The sequence below is a fragment of the Drosophila miranda genome, chromosome 4 (assembly GCF_003369915.1).
Source record: "Drosophila miranda strain MSH22 chromosome 4, D.miranda_PacBio2.1, whole genome shotgun sequence".
Lineage (NCBI taxonomy): Eukaryota > Metazoa > Arthropoda > Insecta > Diptera > Drosophilidae > Drosophila > Drosophila miranda.
The window spans coordinates 11,464,380-11,486,614 of record NC_046677.1 but is presented as its reverse complement, the minus strand read 5'-3'; the positions used below and the strand labels follow the sequence as shown (position 1 = coordinate 11,486,614).

The following is a 22,235-nucleotide window of genomic DNA, read 5'->3' as shown; positions in this document are numbered from 1 at the left end:
GAATATACTGTACAGAAAAAAAAAAATATAATATAAAAACTGCAAGCTTGAAAAAACTGCACGCTTAAACAAGAAAAGAAGGCTAGGCTGTAGGGGTTTGCAGCTGTTGGAATACCCTTCCTATAATAGTTCCTGTAATAGGGCTTGATATTTGAAGGAAATACTTGAAACTAGAGATAGTTGAGTTTTGGTGGGTTTATCTTTTAAAAATAGAAAAGTTTTCCATACAAAGAGCGGATTTTTGAGAGATTTTTTCTCATGTCAGCTATAAGATATAGTCATCCAAATTTGGTATAATTTTGTTTAGATACTAAGGAGCAAGCACCTGCGTCTGCGCATTAACCAACCAACCCCCGGCTCACTCGCTTCCGCAGTGAGCAAAATATCGGAAGGCGACGATGACCCGACACTTAAAGATTAGACTTAATAGAGATTAATTTATAAAGAAACAAGCATTTTCTATAATTTATGTTTAAACACAGAAAGGGTTTTCTCTCATAGATCTGTTTTATGACCGATTGTTCTTGTGATATCTTATTATATAGTGATATTCCGAGTTATGTATTGTTTGCAGCTAAAAGAAAGTTTCACCGAGACAGTCCTCAAATTCATAGCTTAATATCCAAAGCAATAGGCAAATATCACCATATCGACAGTTGTTGTTGAAGCTGTTCAAAGAGCTCGAGAAGAGCACCTTCCCTGCATGGAAAACACCTTCACGCAACCATAATACCCTCTTATAGAGTAGCAGAAATACAAAAAAAAGCCACAAAAAATAGTCTCTGGCAAGTTGTTTTGGGACAAGGTTGTTGCCGATCGAATGCAGCTGAGTGGCGTGTTGCTGGTTGGCTTTTGTTGCTGTTGCTGTTGCTGTTGTGTTAACTGCAATTTGGTTGCATGCGTGTTGGCATTCGGCTTTTGGCCAAGTTAGATGGCAGACTATTGGTTAGTTTTGGTTCGTTTCGATTTTGGCATGGCTTTGGCTTTGGCTCGGAGTCTTGGAGTTGATCAAACTGTTTTTGGCAGGTTGCAATTTATTAAGTGTTATTGTGTAATCGATAAACTGGAACGATTGCCTCGGATTGCAACTGATCCGAGCAACGAGGCGAGCTAGACGCAAGGCATTCATGTAGTCTTAGCGAATAATTAACCAAGAATTGGGCACTTTGAAAGTTCTTTTCGGCAGATATAAATTATGTTTAGTGGGCAACATAGGGGTATGTTAGGTTTAGAGAGTTCTTTGAGGTTGTAGATCAAAGAAGATCTTTGATAAGGAAAGTTGAGAGTGTGAAGAGGTTTTTTGAGGAGACGACTCTTAAGCATTTATAGCTTTTTTCGTAAGCCTTTTAATCGAAAAAGAGAGAGAAATGGCATCCCGATCTTTGAGAGAAAGCAAGACAACTACATATCCATAGAAACTGTTGGGTCAGTCACTTCTTTCCAGGCAGAAAGTAAGAAGGAGACAACTCTATATTGCTTAAAAGATTAAGCATCCAGTCTCTTCTCAAAATATTACTGAAATCAAAGTAGAGAAACACAGAATTGTCTATCGACACTCCAAAATGGACGGAGAGACGACTATTTATCAAATACAATATCCGAATCGATAGAGAAAGAGAAGCAAAACTCTCTATATCCACAAATACTGTTAATTTCAATCCACAAAAACGACATCCACAGAACCAAGTACCGTTGCTCCATTTGCCTTGGCCCTGTGCCCAAATGCACTTCTCTCTGGCTCTCTTATCTATTTGCTGGGCGCACTGTCCCACTCTCTCCCTCTAGTAAGCTCTCTCTTGCTCCTTTGTACACGGCTGGGATGGTCTCTCTCGCTTTGTCAACAGCTGCATGGCGGCGCACGGCGCTCCCCAAACTTCTTCTGCTGTCGTGTGCATCTCTTCCTCTCTCGCTCGCACTATCCCACCATGTGTCTCTTTCTCGCTTTGTCGCTGCGAGTGCATTTCCAGCTGCTCCTCTTTTTTCCACTTCGTTTTTTTTTTTCCACTTTACTATTACATTTTTCGGGCAAGGTCATCAGCGAGACAAAGTCAATGGCCGCCAATGACCTCTTCTTCGGCTGTCTCGCTCGCTTTCGCTGTCTCTGTCTCGCTCTCTCTTTCGCTTTGGCCTGTTCTTCAGCTCCTCTGCTTTCTCGTGCTTCTTCGTCGTCGTCGTCGTCGCCGTCGTGGACTGTTGCTGCCGCCTCATTTTACAACTTGTTCTTGGCATTGGCCACACACCAGAAGGAGAAGAAAATGCAGAGGCAGCAGCAGCAGCAGTAGAGGGGGGAGTACCATACATAGGTGTGGCGGAAAGAGGGGCAGAAAGGTGTGCGGTGGGAGAGAGGTACACTTCTTGTAGGTGTGTGGCGGGGTAGGTGCGTGAAGAGCGGCGGTAAGCAAAGCCAGTCAGCATGACGTGTTACTTTTTATTGTTGTTTTTGCTGCTGCTGCTGCGATGTTCTTTATGCTGGCTCTCTCTCTCTCTCTTTCACTTGAATTTCTCTTTTGTAGTTTCCTCTTTATTTGCTTTTGTTTGAAAGTTGGTCTCTTGATACCCTTCAAGGGTTCACCATACCCGGTATGATTCGCACAGCATTCGTTAAGGAAGGAAGCATTTTCAACCTTATAAATAATAGAATATTATATTATCAAAGGGATAGTCATACAATATTTCGAATCGGTTGGAAGAGAGAGTTGTTGCGTCTAAAAAGATTTACATGCCACAGCTTTCTTCCTTTTCTCAAAATTATCCAAATCTTAGGACCATGTAACAATGCTGAAGGGTATCCATCAGTTCGACACTTCCTGTCCCGCCTTTCCTTCTTGTTTTTTTATGACTTGGCAACAAGTCTTTGTCGTTTCTTCGTATACTTCTTCTTCTGCTGCTCCTGGTTCTCCTGCTTCTTCTTCTTCATCTTATGCTGCTGTTTCTTCTTCTCTTACTCCCTCTTCTTCTTCTTTAGTTCTGCCAATGTTTGAACGTCTTTGGCCTTTCTTTTGTCAGCTCCTCCTCTCTGGGCATCAACATTGCTCATATATTGCTCTTTGTGTGTCTTCCCTCCTACCCACCGCTTCTCTTCGCATCTTTCTCTTCTTTCTGTGTTTTAGTTTAGTTATTCTTTATGTCTTTGCTGCCTGCCTCTGTAGTCCCGCAAATGTGTCCAATGATCTCTTTCGTTCTTTGAGCCGATTTTTATTGTCTTTTGTTGTCGTTGCCCCGTTCGTTCTTCTCTGGAGTGGAGTTCTACAACCTCCGGCCATGGACATGGGCATCCACATCCATCCTCCTCTCTATCCATCTCTGCCTCTTCGCCTTCCACTATTTTTTTCTTCTTTTCTTTATAAATTGCGCCTGTCAATTGTCATTGTCACCCGATGGCGCTGTCTGTTTCACAAAGTTTGACAACTCTGTTCGACAATTGATGGCAGAGTTGCACAGGTGGTTGCTTTTCAATTGGAAGAAATATTATTCTACCTGTAATAAATATCCGATTTGGTTGATTTTTACAGAATTTATCGATAATAGGTGTGTCTACAACTATTCAAAGTTTCAGCTGAATATCCTCAAAATTATGGCTATCACAGCTTTTGAAAAAGCAGAAAATACAAATAATATTGGTAATAAACACAGAAATCTCTATGAAAAGTTTGATTACTCTACCTCTCTTAGTCCCTGAGATCTAGGTGTTCTTTAGGATGTTCTTCACTATCTTTCAACATTTCCAGGCCCCCACTCAACGACGACTCTGCTTCATATCCACAGCCAGAAATAAATGTATGTATTTATGCACATATACATAGCGATGAGACGCCATAATAAGCAACGCTTCAAAATATATGTTTTCTCAGGTCCTAAATTAAACGAATGTCCTTCAAAACGGGCCACCACTCCATCACATTAAAGATCGCCAACAAAAGGCATTGCCAGACGGGCACAGAACAGCAAGGCAGAAGGAAAGACGAAGCGAACAGAGAGAATCGCAGGGCTCTCGCCTTTAATCAAAACAAATCCAATTCGTGGATAGAAGAGAATCCTCGTGTGCAGGGGGGGGCTCGCCATACCAGACAATGCCATAAAAAAGGGCACAAAAGTGTGGCAGCGCGCGAAAACTCAACAAAACACACGGGGAGGAACGAACGACAGGTATACGAGGAGACACACACAGACAGAGGGAGAGACACAGCCAGAGAGACGCTTAAAGGAGCGTTTCGTACATAATTTCAAGGATTTATGTCTTATTCAGGCGCTTTTAGACCCGAACCGAACCCGAAGTAGGGGCTCACAGATGCGTATTAAGGTCCGAAAAAAGGAGAACGACAAGCCTGTTTTTATATTTTGAGCGGTTTGTTTTGATCTTCATTGTGTATAAACGAGTCGTTTTTGCGTTCGGTTGAGGTCTGGAGGTCAAGCTAAATGAATATGACTGCAAGTCTAAAGAGGGGATAATTGAAGTGATTTACTTTCCAGTCAAAGCAGTGGACGTTGCTGATTAAAATTGAGACTCTGATTTTAAAGATATATATAAAATACAGCTCTGGAAATATAACTTTTAAAAGTAGATAAGTAGTTTCTGTATGGAATAATTACTCATAAAACTAAAGCTCTTGATGTCTCGATGTCTATGAAATTCTGTACAATAAATTCTGTAGTATGTCCAAGAATAGCCTGCCTTTCGGGGAAACTTTCTCTGTACATCTGCCACGTTTTTTTGATTAATTTCATCATAGTTTTGTATGAGCTCATTTTCGGAATTTCTTTATTTATGATCTACCATTAAAATCTTTATCAAAATAAGTAGCACTCTGCATGGAACTCGAAAGGTTTCACAGCCTTCTCTCCCGTGGAACAGGTGTTTATAAAATAATTTTGTTGACTTATCTCTCGAAATGTTTGCTCGATTTAGCCGGCACTCGAGTATTAACCAGACACACATCCACAAATCACGAGACTCTCTGGCTAACAAGATTCCACAGACCAAAAGAAACACGACAGAAACGACAGATAAATCAAGCGGAATATCCATTACATTATGGATACCTTCGGAGCTTGAGCGCACAAAATATAATGATTCATTGGGCCCGAAAACGTGGCCGAGGGGCAGGCACACACATAGAGAATTCTATTTTATATACAACGACATTTCAAGGTCGTTGCTTGACTTTCCTATAGAGAGGGAGGGAGGTGGGGTAGGAATATTCTTTGTACCCGCGACGTTACGAGTGCGCGCGAGTCCAACCACAGACCCGGGGGAGAATCGCTCTTTGATTTTTTTTTTTTTTCGTATTTTTTGCGATTCTCGAGTGTATTTCCTGTTTGAAATGTGCTAATTTCTTTTATATATACAATACTCAAATTCGGATTATTATTTCTTTCTTTTGTACGCTTTTTGTTGAAATTATATGCCCCCCGATAGAGATGTTGCGTCTTGCGGGAGAGAGATTGAATGGATATAATAAATAACCGGGCGTTGTCAACCTGTTCCGCGTCTCTTGATGAGGTTCTAAATACGATTATGTATGTATTGACTGATTAGGAATATTTTGGATTTAAAATTCTGTGGTGTCTTTTTTCTTTTTCCTTACCTCTAATTTTTTTTAATTCGAGGTATCTCGAGGTTGAATATGGGACAGTTCCACAGAACTAGAACTACATAAAGGTGATTCCTTGTCCAACAATAGTGACCAAATGGGCAAATTATAGTCTTCCTTATAGCGAATCCAAAGGGAAATTCGTTATACGGAAAATAGTACTATAGATTTTTGCAGAATTATAGCATTGCAGTGTTCTGTTTTATAGAAAAATTCGCTGTATGGAAGTTCGTAATAAAGAAGTTCGAACTGTGACAATACTTTCGTCTAAATATTCTAAGATCGTTTTTCGTTTGAAAATTTTTACAAAATAATCCAACAAAATGACGTCTGTAAAAATTTACCTATCTGATAGAAAATCAAGTCATTTATCGCAAAATATTATTTGTCTTTTCAAAATCGCAGATGGAAAAGCTCGTAGACCACTTAATTCTGGCAGTGTTTATATATATTTAAATGTATCTGGTAGTACGATAGTTTCATGCAAATTTTGTATGGGTTTAGAGACAGAAATTTATAATTGTATGCCAGGAATATTGGTAGTTCTGTTATTATTTATTGATGGAGAAAAAAAGAACAGAAAGTCACTCCTACAACTGCGTTTGTTTTTTGTTCCAATATTTAAAAGGAACTGAATCAAAGGCTCTGTAATATAGGTCCAAATTTGATTCAGTCTCATATTTTGGATTAAAATAGATAGATCTTTAAGAAGGCATCTTGTTTGCATGTTTCGTAGCTTCATAAAACCTTAAGAATACTCCAACTATTTTCATGCTCATTGCCCCCACCAGAAATCGTTTAATAAACCTACTTCCAATCAGCGATCAACAGGCTATCAACACTAGTCATCTTACAACACACCCACCGCATTAATAACTCGAGAGTCCCCTTTTGGCCGCAGTGGCAGTGGCCAACGGCCGACGGGCAATGGCCAGCCATCAACAACTACGGCCCTTGTGTCAGTCACTCCGTCAATTAACGAGAAAACCAGCTCACAGAACCCCCAAAGTTGTGTTTTCTTGTTTTTATTTATTTATAACACTTGAAGGTCAGCTAATAAATCCCACAAAAACCACGCTTAAAGGAGCTACGCTTTCAGACAATCAGGGGGGGGCAAGCGGAGCAGGAGGGGATCAAAATTTATGACCATTAGCCGTTTTAATTTATGCAAAGAATGAAAAGAATAACTTTGATGATGAATAAGAGAGAACACGCAGAAGATGCAGAACACAAGCAAAACCGATAAAAATCTCATCAAATTAAGGCAAAACGATAAAAATTGATTGGGCGCATGGGGATCCACTTCAGCTCCACTCCAGACGCACCAAAACGCTTTACAAGGTTTCCCCTCGGCGTCAGATCTAGTTTCAGTTTCAGCTTCAGCTCCAGTATCAGCTCCAGGTATAGTCTCGAAATTCGAGCTTCAGATACAGCTTCATCTATGAAGACCGACTTGAAAGATCATTATATAGGAAATATAAGAGCTATAGGTAATATTTCGAATGTGGAATAAAAAAGAAACTGTTTTATTTGATGTTTACTGAGCAGAACATAAGGCATTTCGAATGAAAAGGAGTTTTAAATGCTCTCAAAGAAAATTAAGTTTGGTTTGAAATCTTTTGCTCTAAGAATACTTAATCAGGATGATTTTTTAAAGAAAAGTATCAAAAAGCATTATAGATAAATTTACAAAAAATCAGTCACGTCTCTTTTGAATTGTGGATGCCACAACGAATTTAAAAAGATAGTTTTGTTCTCAAAACTGGATCTTAATTGAGCTCAGAAAAGAGTTTACTTCCCAAAATTGGGTCCGTAGCTCTTAAAGATTGCCAGATGAAGGGATTCCTATGGATTTCGAACAATAATATGCTTCATGGAAGGTTTTCCTTTACCTTCACTTATGGGACATACCTTTCTTATAGAGGGTATTCCTAAACGCATTTTAGAAACCTATTCTAATGATTCGCTAAAGCTAAGGCTGGGCCTCTGATCTCTCCCAAGAGCCAGGGGGAAACATTGAACTGGGACTCTCCCTTCTTCTGCCTTGTTCTTTTGCACCTTCTTCTGCGTGTGCTTCTGCTGATATTTATGATTCTCCTTCTACGTTCTTCCTTCGCCCGTTCGTCGTCGGATGACTAATCACTCGAAAATTGCCGCCAGCTATCGGAATCAGCCTCTGCGACTGCGAGACGCTGGAGACTTTGGGCTCCAGTTTGGATTTTTGCTTTGGTTTTGGTCCTCTCTTTTGGGCTGGTGGTTCGGTTGATTGGTTCCACTCCATCCACCCATGCACTCCCTGCTCCCCTTTCCACCTACCATCGACGACCACTCTGCTTGCTCCCTGCTTTCCACCGTCCTGCTCTGAGCCCCAGCCGAAAAGAAACGTGTTTCTTCCTGTTTCAGGTTTCTTTTGGGTTCTCTTTTTTTTTGTATTCTCTCTTTTTTTGTGAAGTTTTGTTTGAGTGACGCTTCATACAGTACTTGCACGACTACGACTACGAGTACGAGCAGTATGACGCATGCATGACGTTTCCAGAGGCCTGCAATTTGGGGGCTTGGGTTGGGGTTCGGTTCCGCGTGTGCATGTGGAGGCAAGCCGTTGTTTTTGGGGCTGTCAATTATCTGTTCGCAGGATTGATACACGGGCAAAGCTGTCTTATCATTGATACACTGCTGCAGAGCTGTCTTAACAGTAATACCTGAATATATCGCATAGCATACAATGTTGCTGCATAACGGTATTTGTAAAATTTGACAGCAACGACAGAATTTGACAGAAAGTCGGCCCATGGCGGTTCATTGAACGTGGGGCGAAGTGTATTTAAATATCATAGATTGATGGCTAGGAAATTCTTTTTGTATGAATTTTCGAAGCCATTATATAGGTTCTGCACCATTTCCGTACCAATTTGGTTACAAATTTGTATAATCGTAATGTACCCTCGGCTATATCGAATATTATTGGGTCACAATGCCATATTATTTATATTTAAAACATTAAAGATATCGAAAACAACTTTTTGTGGTTAAAAATGTGTTTAACCTCATTTATTGCTTAATCTTTAAGGCTAATAGTATTTGTATGGGTATTATAAATCTCTTAATCGGAAAGGTTTAAAAAAATTGTAAAAAGTTGTATATATTTGGAAAGAGTTTCAAACAAATTTTACAACAGTTATGGTTCCAAATTAGATTTTGAAACGTGTCTGAAGTAATTTCCATCCAAAGTTCTTGTTACCCAAATGCATAATTTCCCAAATTGGATTCCACAAAGTACCAAAATAGTATTATTGTTTATCTCCGTAAAATAAAATCGGATAAACCACTATAGGTTACCTATAAATGTACTCTATGCACGTGCAAGTCCCTTCCTCTACCCAAATATCATGAAAGCGATATGAAAATACTTCCAGTAGTACCCCCCCTGAGGATTTCTGTTGCCAAACCAAAGTTCAATTTCGAGTGGAAAAAAGGCTTCCAATTGTTACACAACCATCGGCAGCAGCAGCAGCAACCAACAGCAACCAGCAGCAGCGGCAATAGTTGGTTGCAACTGCAACTGCAGCAGCAACAACATTTAGGCAACATGTTTTTGTTTTGTTGCACCATGCCATGGCCCCTGCCACACAGCAGAAATCAAAACAAAAAACCAAATAAAAAGCGCCAGGCAAAGCACAAGAAATTGGCCAAAACGATCATGTTTATATAGACACATAGAAACGGAAAAAAAAAGCGCCAGCGAATGTCGGGGCAACAACGGGCTACACACCACACACCATAGACCATAGACCATGGACCATAGACGATAGACCACAGTTATGGCAATTGGCAAAGTTGGCAGTTGGCGAAAAATCAAGCAAAAACAACGGCCACAAAACAGCAACAGACGGCCAAAAGGCAACGGGCAAACTGCAGCCAGCAGTACGGAAAAGTAAAGGATAAGCTGGAAAGCAACGAATTTCCATATACTCTTTGTGTTTTGGGGAATTCTAGGAGGGTTTAAGATACATTTGGGTAACAAAACGGCACTTAAAATAATCGATTGACATAAAAAACCCCTAGGAACGCAACGTTTTTGTCGAGGCCATGTGCCATCCCCTCTGGAAAGGGCATCAAAAGCATTAAAATGGCAAAAGCAACAATGTTGCGCTTTTCAAAGAGGCTGCAGAGACACTCCAGCAACTCTTCCTCTCTGTCTGCCAGTTAACAGAGACAAAGAGAGACAGAGACAGAAAGAGAGAGAGAGAGGGAGAGCAAAGCTCTTCTTCTTTTGAGGTTACCAACAAGGTAAACCTGCTGCCATGTTTATTGTATCTTTTATTTTGATCTCTCTCGCCCCATAGAGACAATAGAACAAAGCGCCAAAGCATTCTTGATGTTTGCTAGAAAGAACAACTGTGGAGGAGGAGGAGTAGGAGGAGGAGCAGGCGGAGGTCAATGTTGCAATTGTTAACTGCTAATTAGCCAAGTCACAGTCAGAGTTACAGCCACAAAGGAGAGGTAGATGCTGGAGCCATGTAACAATTTATGTTTCTGTAAGTGGGGGGTGTGCGAGTACTACGCCTCGAGGCATCAATTCCGAGAACCGGTTAACAGCTGGCCACCAGGCCATCGAATGAAACGAAAAATATGATGTGGTTTCCTCTGTTTCGTGGCAGTTCAAGATCGACATGAGATATGGCTAGACTTCAATTACGATCACCACTGGACGTCCTACAAGTACATGAACAGGCCGAAAACGTACATTTATATTAATATTTAATGGTTTTCATTAGCAAAGGTATGCTTTTTTTATCTCTTAGTTGATTACTCCGAAAGATATTGATAAAAATTTATGACAAACGATGGAGATTATATAGCTTCGAAAACTGCCATAGAAAACTTGTATAAAGATTTCCATTAAATCACAAGTACCCATAAGATCGATAACAAATCGAGACTTCCTTTATCGATTTATTAAATTTATGCCCTCAGACATTTCCCCATACATATTGCTCTATTATTTCTGCCTTTACGTACAAATTTATTTTTAATCGATTATTATATTTATTCCCACTAACATTTCCCTATACATATTTTTCTATTATTTCTCCATTTACATAAAAAATGCTAGCATTAATCGATTCAAAATCGATACTTCCTCTATCAATTTATAATATTTACCCCTCCAACATTTTCCTTTACATATTTCTCTATTATTTCCGCCATTACATAAAAAATGCATGCATTAATCGACTAAAAATCGATACTTCCTTTATCGATTTATCATATTTATCCTCTGCAAGTACTCTTACTTGACTTGCATACATTTTCACCATAAATCTGTTGCACGCCTCAGTTGCCCCATTACCGCCACATTAAAATCGCCATCCCATTTGGGAGTTGCAGCTCCTCCAGTAGCTTCTGGAGGCCACATGCCCCCTGCGCTGCCCCACATCACACCTGCATTTAGCTGGAGTTATGACAACAAAAGCTGTAAATTAACATTCGGGGCCGCACACACACTTAAAAGGAGTTCAAGAACATAAACAAGCAGCAGACGATGCCAATGGACAGCCCAGCCGCCAGCCGCCAACCGCCAACCGCCAGAGCCAATCAACTTACAAAATTCGCGGTTAACCTTCCTCCAGGGAGACTGAGAGGGGGATCGAGGGAGAAAAGAGTCGCAGCAGCAGTCGATGATAAAAGTAAAGACCACCGCACATAAACCCAGTTTACGAAATGAAAAGGCACAGAAAACACAGAGAGAAAAACTGCAACAACTATGGGATACCCTATAGTCAGGTATCCCATACATGAGCTAAGAAGAATATCTAGTGAGAACTATTTAAGAATTAGTCTCAGAAGGAGAGGAAATACATGACAATACTTGAAAATATAAAATCTTTGGTTTTCTTTATCCAATCGAAATGATTTTCGGTAGATTGGTTGTGAAAACCATCATATACAGCTCTAGTAAATGGTAGTCCTATATCTTTAAAACTGTGGATGTTACAACTCTTCTTCTATAGATGCAGGAATGAAAGAGGGGTCTGGAAATCACAGAAAAAGAGGAATAGCAGTTGAGATGTTCTTTGTTTTTTGATTGCTTTTTACATCCCATCGAATACCATGCCACTCTAGAGCCCCCTTGATTTCCAGGGTATTAAAACGCGAAAAAAGAACAGCCAATAAACACAAAAACCGCAAGCCGACGTAGTCAAAATAATAATGAGCCCCTCCAACATTTAAAATGGTTTATGAGACAGACAGACGGTTTGCTGCTCCAAACCGATCCACCGATCCGCCGATCCACCAGTCCGCAGTCGGAGTCTCAGTCTCAGTCTCTCAAGCCTTTTCTCAGCCTCAACCTCAACCTCATCGTCATCGCCGTACACCTACGGTGGTGCCCCAAAGAGTCTTTGGCGAGTCTTTGATTTTTCTGGGTCAAGCTACACGCGAAAGCGGCAAAAGGAGAAGAAGAAATGTGTGCAAGTGTGTGTGTGTGTGTGTGTGTGTGGTAGAGTTCAAAACGTGCCTGGGTAATATTGTTCAAAAGACATGCATTGGCCCCAACAGTACTCTCCAAAATCAGCAATGCCCTGCCCCCTGCCCCATGCCCTACCCCCCTTGGCTCTCCGCTCTCCGCGCTCTGCGATCTGCTCTGCTTTTTCTTTCAGAAACAATTTCCGGTGCTGGCCTACGGTGGGTCTCGGGTATGGTTCGGCTTTTCGGGCTGCAATTGCACTTCCAAAATAAGTGACTCAGCCGCTACGCCAACGGTTCGAAACTGGGAGCCAGGGAGCCAAAGCCAGGGACAGGGACAGAGCCCCCCAGCAGTTTGTTCCCCCCCTTGCCGTTATATACATATGTATGTATATGAAAGTAGTTCAAGTGACCAACGGCGCCGTTACATTTCACTGCTTATGAATTGAAGTGGTTACCGTCCAGCCACTCGGAGCCGAACCTCAGTCAACTTACCCCCCACCCTCGCCCTGTCTTACACTCCTCTCCACCCACTCCTGTTCATTCCTGTACAGTCGAGGCGTTAATTAAATTGTTTTGATTTTCGGAGGGGAGTCAGTGCCGCCTCAAGTGTGTGCATTATGGAGCGAAAAAGAGGGGAGTTATAGAGGGAAGCCTTGCTGCTATGGATAAAAGAGAGTTCTAACATTGGAATGAGATATAGAAAGATCGGTGGAAGGTAAAAAGTTGACAGTATAACAGAGCAATGCAGGATGCGCTGGGAGAGCGTATAGCACTGTTGCTAGCCTGTTCCAGCTCACCTTTTACCTACGAAAAACGCATAAAACTACGGTAAAACGCTATGGAAACACAAAATGACGGCGAGTGAGAGCGGAGGACGCAGAGGGGACGCAGGGTACTCTTTTTCATGCTTAAACTTCTAATTAACTTTACCATTAAAAGGTACCAGAGAGGAGAGAAGAGAGTATGGATAAAATGGCAATGATAACTGCACATTCGAAACCTTTCTGCGAAGCGACTTCCCATTCACAGATTATACCAATTAAAATCTATTAGAATAAACACTAAATGGCGACTTTGCACTTACCATTTTAAAAATTAATAATTATTATATTCCAATTGTCCGCTTCTGGCTCAGTCTAAAAGATTCTTCTTCGTGGTGGATTTTCCCTAAACGATTTTCCGTTGTTGATAAGACTTTTAGTTGTTGTTTTTGTAGGTCCGGCACCAAGGCCAGAACGCTTTTTGATTAGTTTAATATATAATTGATTATTGTTTGCACCACATTTTTTGTTTAAACACTAAACATTTTTCATTAAATATTTTTACGTAGAAAATTTGTGTAGATTCCTTTTTGCACAATGGGGTCTTTTGGGTGGCGTGGATTTTCCGAAAATTATTGCACGAGAAAATTGCAGTCGCAGCGTTGATTTTTCACCTGTGAATTATTAACGGTAAATTACTCACTCGCACTCGTACACTGGTATGGGTGGAGGGGAGGGCGAACGAGAACGAGCAGCAAATGGACAATAAAATAAACAAACTGCAACTACACTGTGCGCGAAGAGAGAGAAACAGAGAGGGAGAAAGAGACGGTCTTGCAAAACTTGTTGAAGTTGCAGTTGCAGTTTTTTCTGCACACACACCATTCCCAACAAGAACTTACACACACACACACACACACAAACACAGAACCACGCAGCAGCAGCTTTCTTTGTGTGTGTTTGTGTCTGAGAGCAGCGACTTTCTTTAGGAGTATTTCCGGGCAAGAGAGAGCGAGCGAGCGAGCGAGCGTGGTGTCGACGGTTTTTGTTTTAACATTTTATTTGTACAACTTTTTGTTTCTGAAGAGAATACACAACTCAAGAAATTTTAAATAAAATCGGATGCTAGAGTATCACTAGTTTGACCACTAAAAAGTTCTTTTCTCTTTTTGCACTTGCTTGCTTTCTTCGACTCTGCCACTGTTGCTGTTCTGCCGCGGTCGCAGTCGCTGTTCTGCCCTCGGTTTGGGTTTTATTTTACACCACACGACAGCAGCTCTCTCGCTCACGCTCACGCTCTAGCACCGCTCTTGTTGCGTTTTCCTCACCTTTTGCAGAGTTTATTGACATTTTCAGCGTTTGCTTTGTGCGCTGCTTTCTTTCTCTGCCCAGAGCTGCGCTCTTCTCTTATCTGCGCTCTCTTTCCAGCGCCCGTTCTAGCTCTCCTGCTCTATCACTCTATGAGTGCGTGTGTGTGTGTGTGTCTCTCACTCTGCCGCTTAACACTTGCTTTTTTGTTTACAATAAAGAATAACCTTCAATTTTATCTTATTGCGCGCCCGTCATTCGCTATATTTGTTTTACTCTTCTTTCAGCCCCGATTTTGGTTTGGACTTTCATATGCAATTGGAATAAAACCTCTTTGGCCATTTTCATTGCACTTTTGTTTGCGGTATGGGATTTTTGTTTAATACCATTTAACTTCAACGTTTTGGTTTATTTATTTGTTGGGAAATTCCCAGACACTTCACTTTTCTGTGCCATCTAAAAGGCTGTATGCATTATCATGAATTTCCTTTTAATATTTCCGGATACAGATCTTTTTCCTTGTCGTTTCTCGCCCGCTTTCGTATTTTTTTAATTTTGTTTACCTGTGAGCTACAAATGTGCAACGGAATCGGGCGAAACGCGTGCGCTCCGCTAGAACTACCCGCGATTTTTGATTTTGTTTCCACTTTTGTTCGGCGGCAAGGCCGTTTAACATTTGCTTCCCCCCACCACACCGGCCAGTGTGACCGCGGATTTATCGAACTAATATACCGTCGGACTCTCAGAAATATACCAAAATATACCATCTCATTTTAAAAATATACCGTCAATATACTGACGATTTCAAGTTCTATTATACATATTCCTCGTTTTTGATATTCCGTTGAATATTACTGGAAAGATAGAACTCTCAGCAGTGCCCACATAATTTTATCCGATTAATGAATCAGTTTTCTACAAGATTAGTTACTTTAAGGTATTAGTCTTGTATTGTGTTGTGTCGAAAACAAGGTTTAAACAAAAAAGGTCACGTAAGTGAGTATGGAATGTCGTATACCGTATGTCTCTGTAAGAAGACAATAAGCTGCAAAATAAAACAGAGACTTTCTGCATATATTGGAGCTTGAGATGACAAACATTTTCTTAATTCTATAATATTCAAAATAGAGAGAAAATCCCAAACAAAAGAGAGCAAGTCCCACCAAACTTGAGCGCCAAATAGAAATTGTTTGAAAGTGAATGAGCGAAAATGATTTAAAAGCAATCCATTGGAATAAAATGTACGTTGAGAGCGAAAATTCAAAAAACCTGCGTGTTTAAGTAAAAATATACTATTATATACAATAAACGGTCACTTTAACTCCGGCAGCATCACAAGCCGTGACTATTTTAGCCTGATGTTTAAATATACATTAATATACCTAAAACTGGTTCAATTAATCCGTTATATACTAAAAGGTGTATGAAATATACTATTCTACACCGATACACCATAAATATACAGAATAACTTAATAATAAAAATGCATTGTTGGCATTAACATTAACATTTAATGTGTTAATTCATACTAAGAAAATCACCAAACGAATTTTCTGCGTACGCTCCCAGGTCTTCCATTAATTTTTTTCGTTAGCATCACAAAACAAGAAATCGACAAATTATTTTAAGTTTGATACGCAATTATGTTATTGCACATGTTTAAATATATATTAAGCTATACCAAAAATAGTAATGGGGAGAACTGTTATTGTCATGGCTGCACTGAAGAGTTCTGCTTTAAAAATTCGAGTTCGAATTTTCGAAGATTGTACTTTAGCCGTCAGCATTCGTCAGCATTCGTCAGCATACAAATTTCAAATTTAAAAACCTGTGTTAGCGCGAACAAAGCTGCTACCACTGAGAGCAACTTTTCCTAGTCAAAAGCTATTATTAATTTTAACTAATCCACTGATTTTGCTAATTTATTAATTGTCTAGTTTCTTTTATGCCTCTATCTTCAAACTTTTATTGTCTTCAAAAAGATCGAAAATTGAAGATTTTAGCCTCTGCCACATTGTTGATTCAGTTACCAAGCCATTAATGGCCGCTTCGCTAGCGATACTACTACATTATTTATTAGGAAACATTTGGAATGATAAATTGCTGGCTTATGTAAATGAGAATGGCCTGCAATCCGCTATGTAAATTGCATATTATTAATAATTCTGGGCACACACGAACACCAACTCAAAAACTAAACCCAAATTGGTTTATATTCGTAGTATATTTTGAATATGGTTAGCTAATTGGTTAATTAAGTTGGACCGAAGATAATCATTTTTATACAAGCCATTTCGGGGCTTTGTGACGTTTAAATTGGTATATCGAGTATCTAAAACGGATGACGCCTCTTTGGCTTATTTGCCTCTATTTATCCGCTCACACACCCATCCACTCCACCGCATTGACCGATGGGTGCCCCATAAGTGGGCTAAGCAAATTCGCGACAGCGATCCGCATGAACTCATTTCGCTGTAAGTGAAATATGCTTTAAAATGAATGGGCTGCATAAATGCATTAAACATTAACAAATACGCGTGTATGCAAGCGAGCAGATCATGCCTTGATTAGGTTTTATACAACAAAATTAACGACGAAAAGAAGAAAAGAAAGAAAACGCTTTGTCACATTTTCGTGTTGTGTCTGGGGCGTCGTCTCTCAAGGTCACAGTAGCAGCATCGCGTCAATGGATGGTTATACGAAAAAATCAATTCAAAATACAAATATATGTCAAACAATCAAAATTCATGGAAACGATAACGAGGGGAGAACGAAGTGGAGATGCCCTTCCAGGTGGCCATCCCTAAAACATGGTTCAGAAAAGGGAATTTTCTGGCAGAAAAAAGAAGCTCATAAGCTTGTAAAAGCTTCCGATTTAAATATAAAAACAAATTCAAAATTAATCAAATTGCTTTTAAAAATAATTTAAGGAAGGTTTCGTTAAGAGAGAATGATGATTGTTATGAAAATCTTTGGATCTGCATGATCTTGTTTCATAATGCATCTCGTTAGGCCTCGATCCATCCTTGTAACCTTCAAAAACAAACCATTTTCCTAGAAAGATCAGATTTAGATGAGAAGAAAAAAAATCTCAAAATATGTCGACACAAACAGAACATCCTATAGGTTCCTTTCGGGAATCTTTCAACTGAGGGAAAATAGACATGAGAAATAGATTTGTATGTCTTACCATTTTCGTTTCCGGCTATAGTACCCCTTGAAAGGGCATTTCAAACATCTGCCACCTCATGATTGAGTAAAAGTTCACACAATAAAATATAAAATTAAGAAAAAAAACTCCCCCAAAGAGAAAATAGTGCGTGCCAAAGCGAAATGATTGAAATTGATGTCGCAAATAAAATAACAATTAAAAAAGTGGCATACAAACGTCGATTAGGTTGCATTGAGTTGATGTCTTCATGCTGGGTATTACATACTACACGGGGCTGGACCGGCCAGACCCAGCCCCAGATCCAGACCCATCGACCGTGTGGCCGACCCTAAATCATATTCAAATTAATTAAATGACGGCCGTTTGCCGGCGGCCAGGGCAGGCAGCAGGCAGCAGACAGCAGCTGTTTCATTAGTTCATTAGTTTACAAGTTCAGTGAGATTAAAAATAGTAACGTCTGTGGCCAAGTCCTTGAGTTTTTTTTTGGACAAGCTCGAGCGCATCGTCGGCATCCAAGCATGTAGTTTGGGCCATTAGCACCGGCTAATAGTTAAATCAGATGAATTTCCACTAACCAAATTCAGTCCGAGATTAGAGAGAGAGGGAGAGAGAGAGAGGTTAAACTTTGACATTTGGATTTTCGGGCCCTTAAATTTGTTGTGTACACACTTGCCCCCACATCACATCGATTGGATGCAAATGAGTGTTGGCGTGTCCGTGTCCGTGCTGGCTCGAGTTGCTCTATTGACATTGCAAAACCCCCATCCCATACCCCATCCTCCATCCCCCATCCGATAGCGGTACGCGATAGCAAGTGAGCGGCGGACCTAACTCTACGCACACGCACACGGACACGCCGCGCATGCGCTGAAGCCGGTAGCGAAAGATGGAGATAGAGAGATGTGGAGAGAGCGCGATTGTTAACCCTTAGGAGGAGTTGTGGGGCATTTTGGAGACATTATTATGCTTATTAATTAATGAATACAGAATAAATGCCCTTGGGTATGTTGAAAACCACTTCTGACCCATCATAAAACTTCATTGTGTATGGATCTCTTTATATTAAAATACTCGTACTATCTTTATACGCGATGTATGATAACATATGTATATGTACATATGTACTTTTTTTTGGAATTGATTTTGTTGACAAAAAAAGGGGACGAATCGGACAGCATCTGGTGGAAACCCCACCTTGGAGAAGTCACAAATGCATAAAATATCAGAGTGCGGATTTTTTTTGTCGCTGGGTGTACATATTTGTACCAAATGTACCCTTAAATGTGTGTAGAGGATATGGTATAGATAACGGCACTCAAATCCGTACTAATTTGGTTATAATTATCCACCTAAAATACCAATTACCTCTTAGTATCAGAGAATTCTGAATACAAATCGGTTTGGAATATTGATATAAAGCGCAGAAAATATTTCTCACTTTTTACCGGAGCATATTTATTAAATAAATATCTTTAATTATGCGATCGGTTCATATTTAAGCTATTAAATAAAAAACAAAAAAGGTATATATGAGCTGCTATCCCTAAATAGATGTGGATAAATTTGAATATTATGTATTATGATATGGATAAATTGTTAAAAATTTATGAAATAAGAGAATCGCGATAATTTTACGACATTCTACGTGCCAAATCTTTGATAATTTCCGATAGCAATCGATTAAAATAAAAAATCTCCTAAGAATCTCCAAAGTGTTGTAGAAACTATTAACTAAAAAATTAATTTAAATAAATGAAACAAAATCATGTGATTTGATGCACGTTTACACGCCCATTGGGGGGTTAATGATCGCTCTCATCTTCTCATAACGTTTTTTTCCGCCTCTTCTTTGACAAGCTACGAAGAAGCCTAAGATCGACCGTCAAAAACGAAGAGACCGAACAAACAGTTGGCCGAAACCGAAACACACACATCTTTGGGCCAAGTCTGAACTTGGTTTTTTGGTATAAAAGTGCCGGCCCATCTGCAGTGGGTCATCATTCAGCTTCAGTGTCTCTTGGCCAAAGCTTCTCCCTCAACCCCACAAAATCCAACGAACTTTGGAGACCCTCAGTTCCAACAAATCAACAACAATGGTGAGTTGTAGTCCATCGCACATCGATCAAGACTGGGGCTTCACCTCCGACTTGGACACACGGATTGCTAATCGGTTGATCTCTTCCAGAAACTCTTCGTGTTTGCTGTGTGCGCCATCGCTGTGGTTGCGGCCGATGTCTCCCATCTGAATCTGGGCGGTGGTGGAAGTGGCTACTCGTACAACAAGCCCTCGCCGTCGTTCAACATCCCATCGGCGCCAGCTCCAGCTCCTGAGTACCTGCCTCCTGTCCAGGATTTCCCCGCCCCAGCACCGCAGTACTCTCCCCCGGCACCCGCCCCACAGTACTCTCCCCCGGCACCCGCACCACAGTACTCTGCCCCGGCACCCGCCCAACAGTACTCCGCGCCAGCTCCAGCTCCAGCTCCTGAGTACCTGCCTCCTGTCCAGGATTTCCCCGCCCCAGCACCGCAGTACTCTCCCCCGGCTCCCGCCCCACAGTACTCTCCCCCGGCACCCGCACCACAGTACTCTGCCCCGGCACCCGCCCAACAGTACTCCGCGCCAGCTCCAGCTCCAGCTCCTGAGTACCTGCCTCCTGTCCAGGATTTCCCCGCCCCAGCACCGCAGTACTCTCCCCCGGCTCCCGCCCCACAGTACTCTCCCCCGGCACCCGCACCACAGTACTCTGCCCCGGCACCCGCCCAACAGTACTCCGCGCCAGCTCCAGCTCCAGCTCCTGAGTACCTGCCTCCTGTCCAGGATTTCCCCGCCCCAGCACCGCAGTACTCTCCCCCGGCACCCGCCCCACAGTACTCTCTCCCGGCACCCGCCCCACAGTACTCCGCGCCAGCTCCAGCTCCAGCTCCTGAGTACCTGCCTCCTGTCCAGGATATCCCCGCCCCAGCACCGCAGTACTCTCCCCCGGCACCCGCCCCACAGTACTCTCTCCCGGCACCCGCCCCACAGTACTCTCCCCCGGCACCCGCCCCACAGTACTACTCTGCCCCCGCGCCAGGACCAGTCTTCTCCGCTCCCGTGGAGCAGCAGTCGTCTGGCTACCAGTACAATGTGCCCGCTAAGCGTTTCCGCTTCTAGGCGATCAGTGATCAGTGATCTCCACAGCCATTCACGGGAGGGTAGGATCGACTCGCCCGCTTGTTAAATTAACAAGCGGCCTTCTCTCCCTCTTCATTGTTGTTGATTATTTGTTGTTACGCAAAGTTCCCGTTGAGATTTTTTAGCTAATAAATAAAATTTAAAAAAATTAAAATGTAAAAGCCAAAGAGTCTGATAATTGCGAATCGAACCACTGGAGTGAGTGTTATGCGATACCCTCTCCATTGCCTATAGATATTTAAATTTACTGCCATAAAAATCGTCATAAAATTCGCATAAGTATTGGCCGAAATAAAAGTCGACCAACAACAATGATGATTACACAAAGATGACCTTAGGTGTAGGCCATAACCACACAGCATTGGCAATCGATACGGGACGAGAGCTCTCATCGAGATCTCACTTAAGAGAGTACGAGTATTTGCATCGTTCAATGGCACTCGATGCCGCAGATCATAGATCTTGAACGCCCTCTAGTATGGTATTTTCAGGTCCATCTATACAGTTTTAGGGGATTAACCGAACGAGGAACCTTCAAAAACCCCTCGAATCGATCTATAAAATGTAGGTGGATTTGTTGTGACCCCTCGAATCGATCTATAATATCAAATATAATATCAAATCAGAAGCTCATCTAATTGATGTTTGCAATTTGACTGTGGAATTTTTGTTTCTCTCCAATGAGGGGACCTTCAAAACCAGAAGTCAAACCCATATTTGCCAATTTGCAAGTACACAATGCAGTGCCGACTATGATCTTTACGAGGCCGCCAATAGTTTTTTTTTTTTTTACTTACATATACCGTGGAACATTGTACTTAGCACCTAAGAAGTAAATATGCAACAAATGGGTTGGGTGTTATGGAAACTGCAAGCAATAAGGGAGTCTGCATACTAAAGAAGTTTAAATAATAATAACCGGAATATGGATATGGAAATAAATAGATTATATGTGGAGAAAAGTCTACTTAAAATCTCGATGCATGAGGCAGCTGGATTTTACGGTCCACTGGCTTTTAATAATTAATCTGACTATGTTAATTCATCAAACTAGTACAGATGTAAAAATATTTCATAATTAGTCGAAGATAAAACTAGTATACAAAATTCCAGGTCTCTTAGCACCTTTAAGTGGTGCACCCAGATGTTTTCCCATGGGGAAGTACCATTTTCTTTCAAATATTATATGGGATATACATAGTGTACAAATGGTGTACATCTTTGTGTATGAATATTATGAATATGCATATTAAAAAGTGTGCTTCATAGGAAAGAATTTCAAAATGTCGGAAATAATTTGAAAATTGATTTTGGTATTCTATTAAACATAAATTTTGCCACATCATATACTAATGCTTTTAAGCAAATAACTTTTTCAACTTAGCTCTGATTTGTAGTGCCTCCTCTATGCAAATATATGTAGCTATACATTTTTATGCTAATGCCACCGCTATAATGCACTACGGAGCAGATGTTAAATTTCCAAAGTTTTCACCTTTTTTTTGGCAAACATGTCGGAGTGCGAATTTGTATGCGACTTTCTAAAGCCGATTAAATAACCTTCAACTCAACACAGCTGTCAAACCATGGGACAAGTCGAGTTATATTTAAATTTTTAAACATTTTAGGCATGTGTTTGGGTGGTTACGGTGGGAGACCAATCAGGGGGAACTTTAAGAACTGAGCCTTTAGAACACGAGAATAGAGAACCTAATTTCTAAATGCCCATTTAGAAATAATTTCGAACGCCATCAAAACCT

At 40.9% G+C, this 22,235-nt stretch overlaps 2 protein-coding genes across 2 annotated transcripts in view; one reads left to right on the top strand and one right to left on the bottom strand.

The window, feature by feature from the left end:
- LOC108163509 (nuclear hormone receptor FTZ-F1 beta) overlaps positions 1–14,823 on the bottom strand; it is a 31,388-nt gene extending 16,565 nt beyond the window's left edge. The window contains exons 1-2 of the mRNA XM_017298839.2: positions 14,692–14,823; positions 13,144–13,494 (exon numbers count right to left, since the gene is read on the bottom strand). The gene's annotated coding sequence lies outside the window, so the exon portion shown is untranslated. The remainder of the gene's footprint in view (positions 1–13,143; positions 13,495–14,691) is intronic.
- A 4,455-nt stretch (positions 14,824–19,278) lies between these two features.
- On the top strand, positions 19,279–20,596 carry LOC108162454 (extensin). Its single transcript, XM_017297196.2, has 2 exons — positions 19,279–19,396; positions 19,486–20,596. Exons 1-2 carry the CDS (start codon positions 19,394–19,396, stop codon positions 20,452–20,454), a joined length of 972 nt encoding a protein of 323 aa, XP_017152685.2. The 5' UTR covers positions 19,279–19,393; the 3' UTR covers positions 20,455–20,596.
- The last annotated feature ends 1,639 nt before the right edge of the window (positions 20,597–22,235 follow it).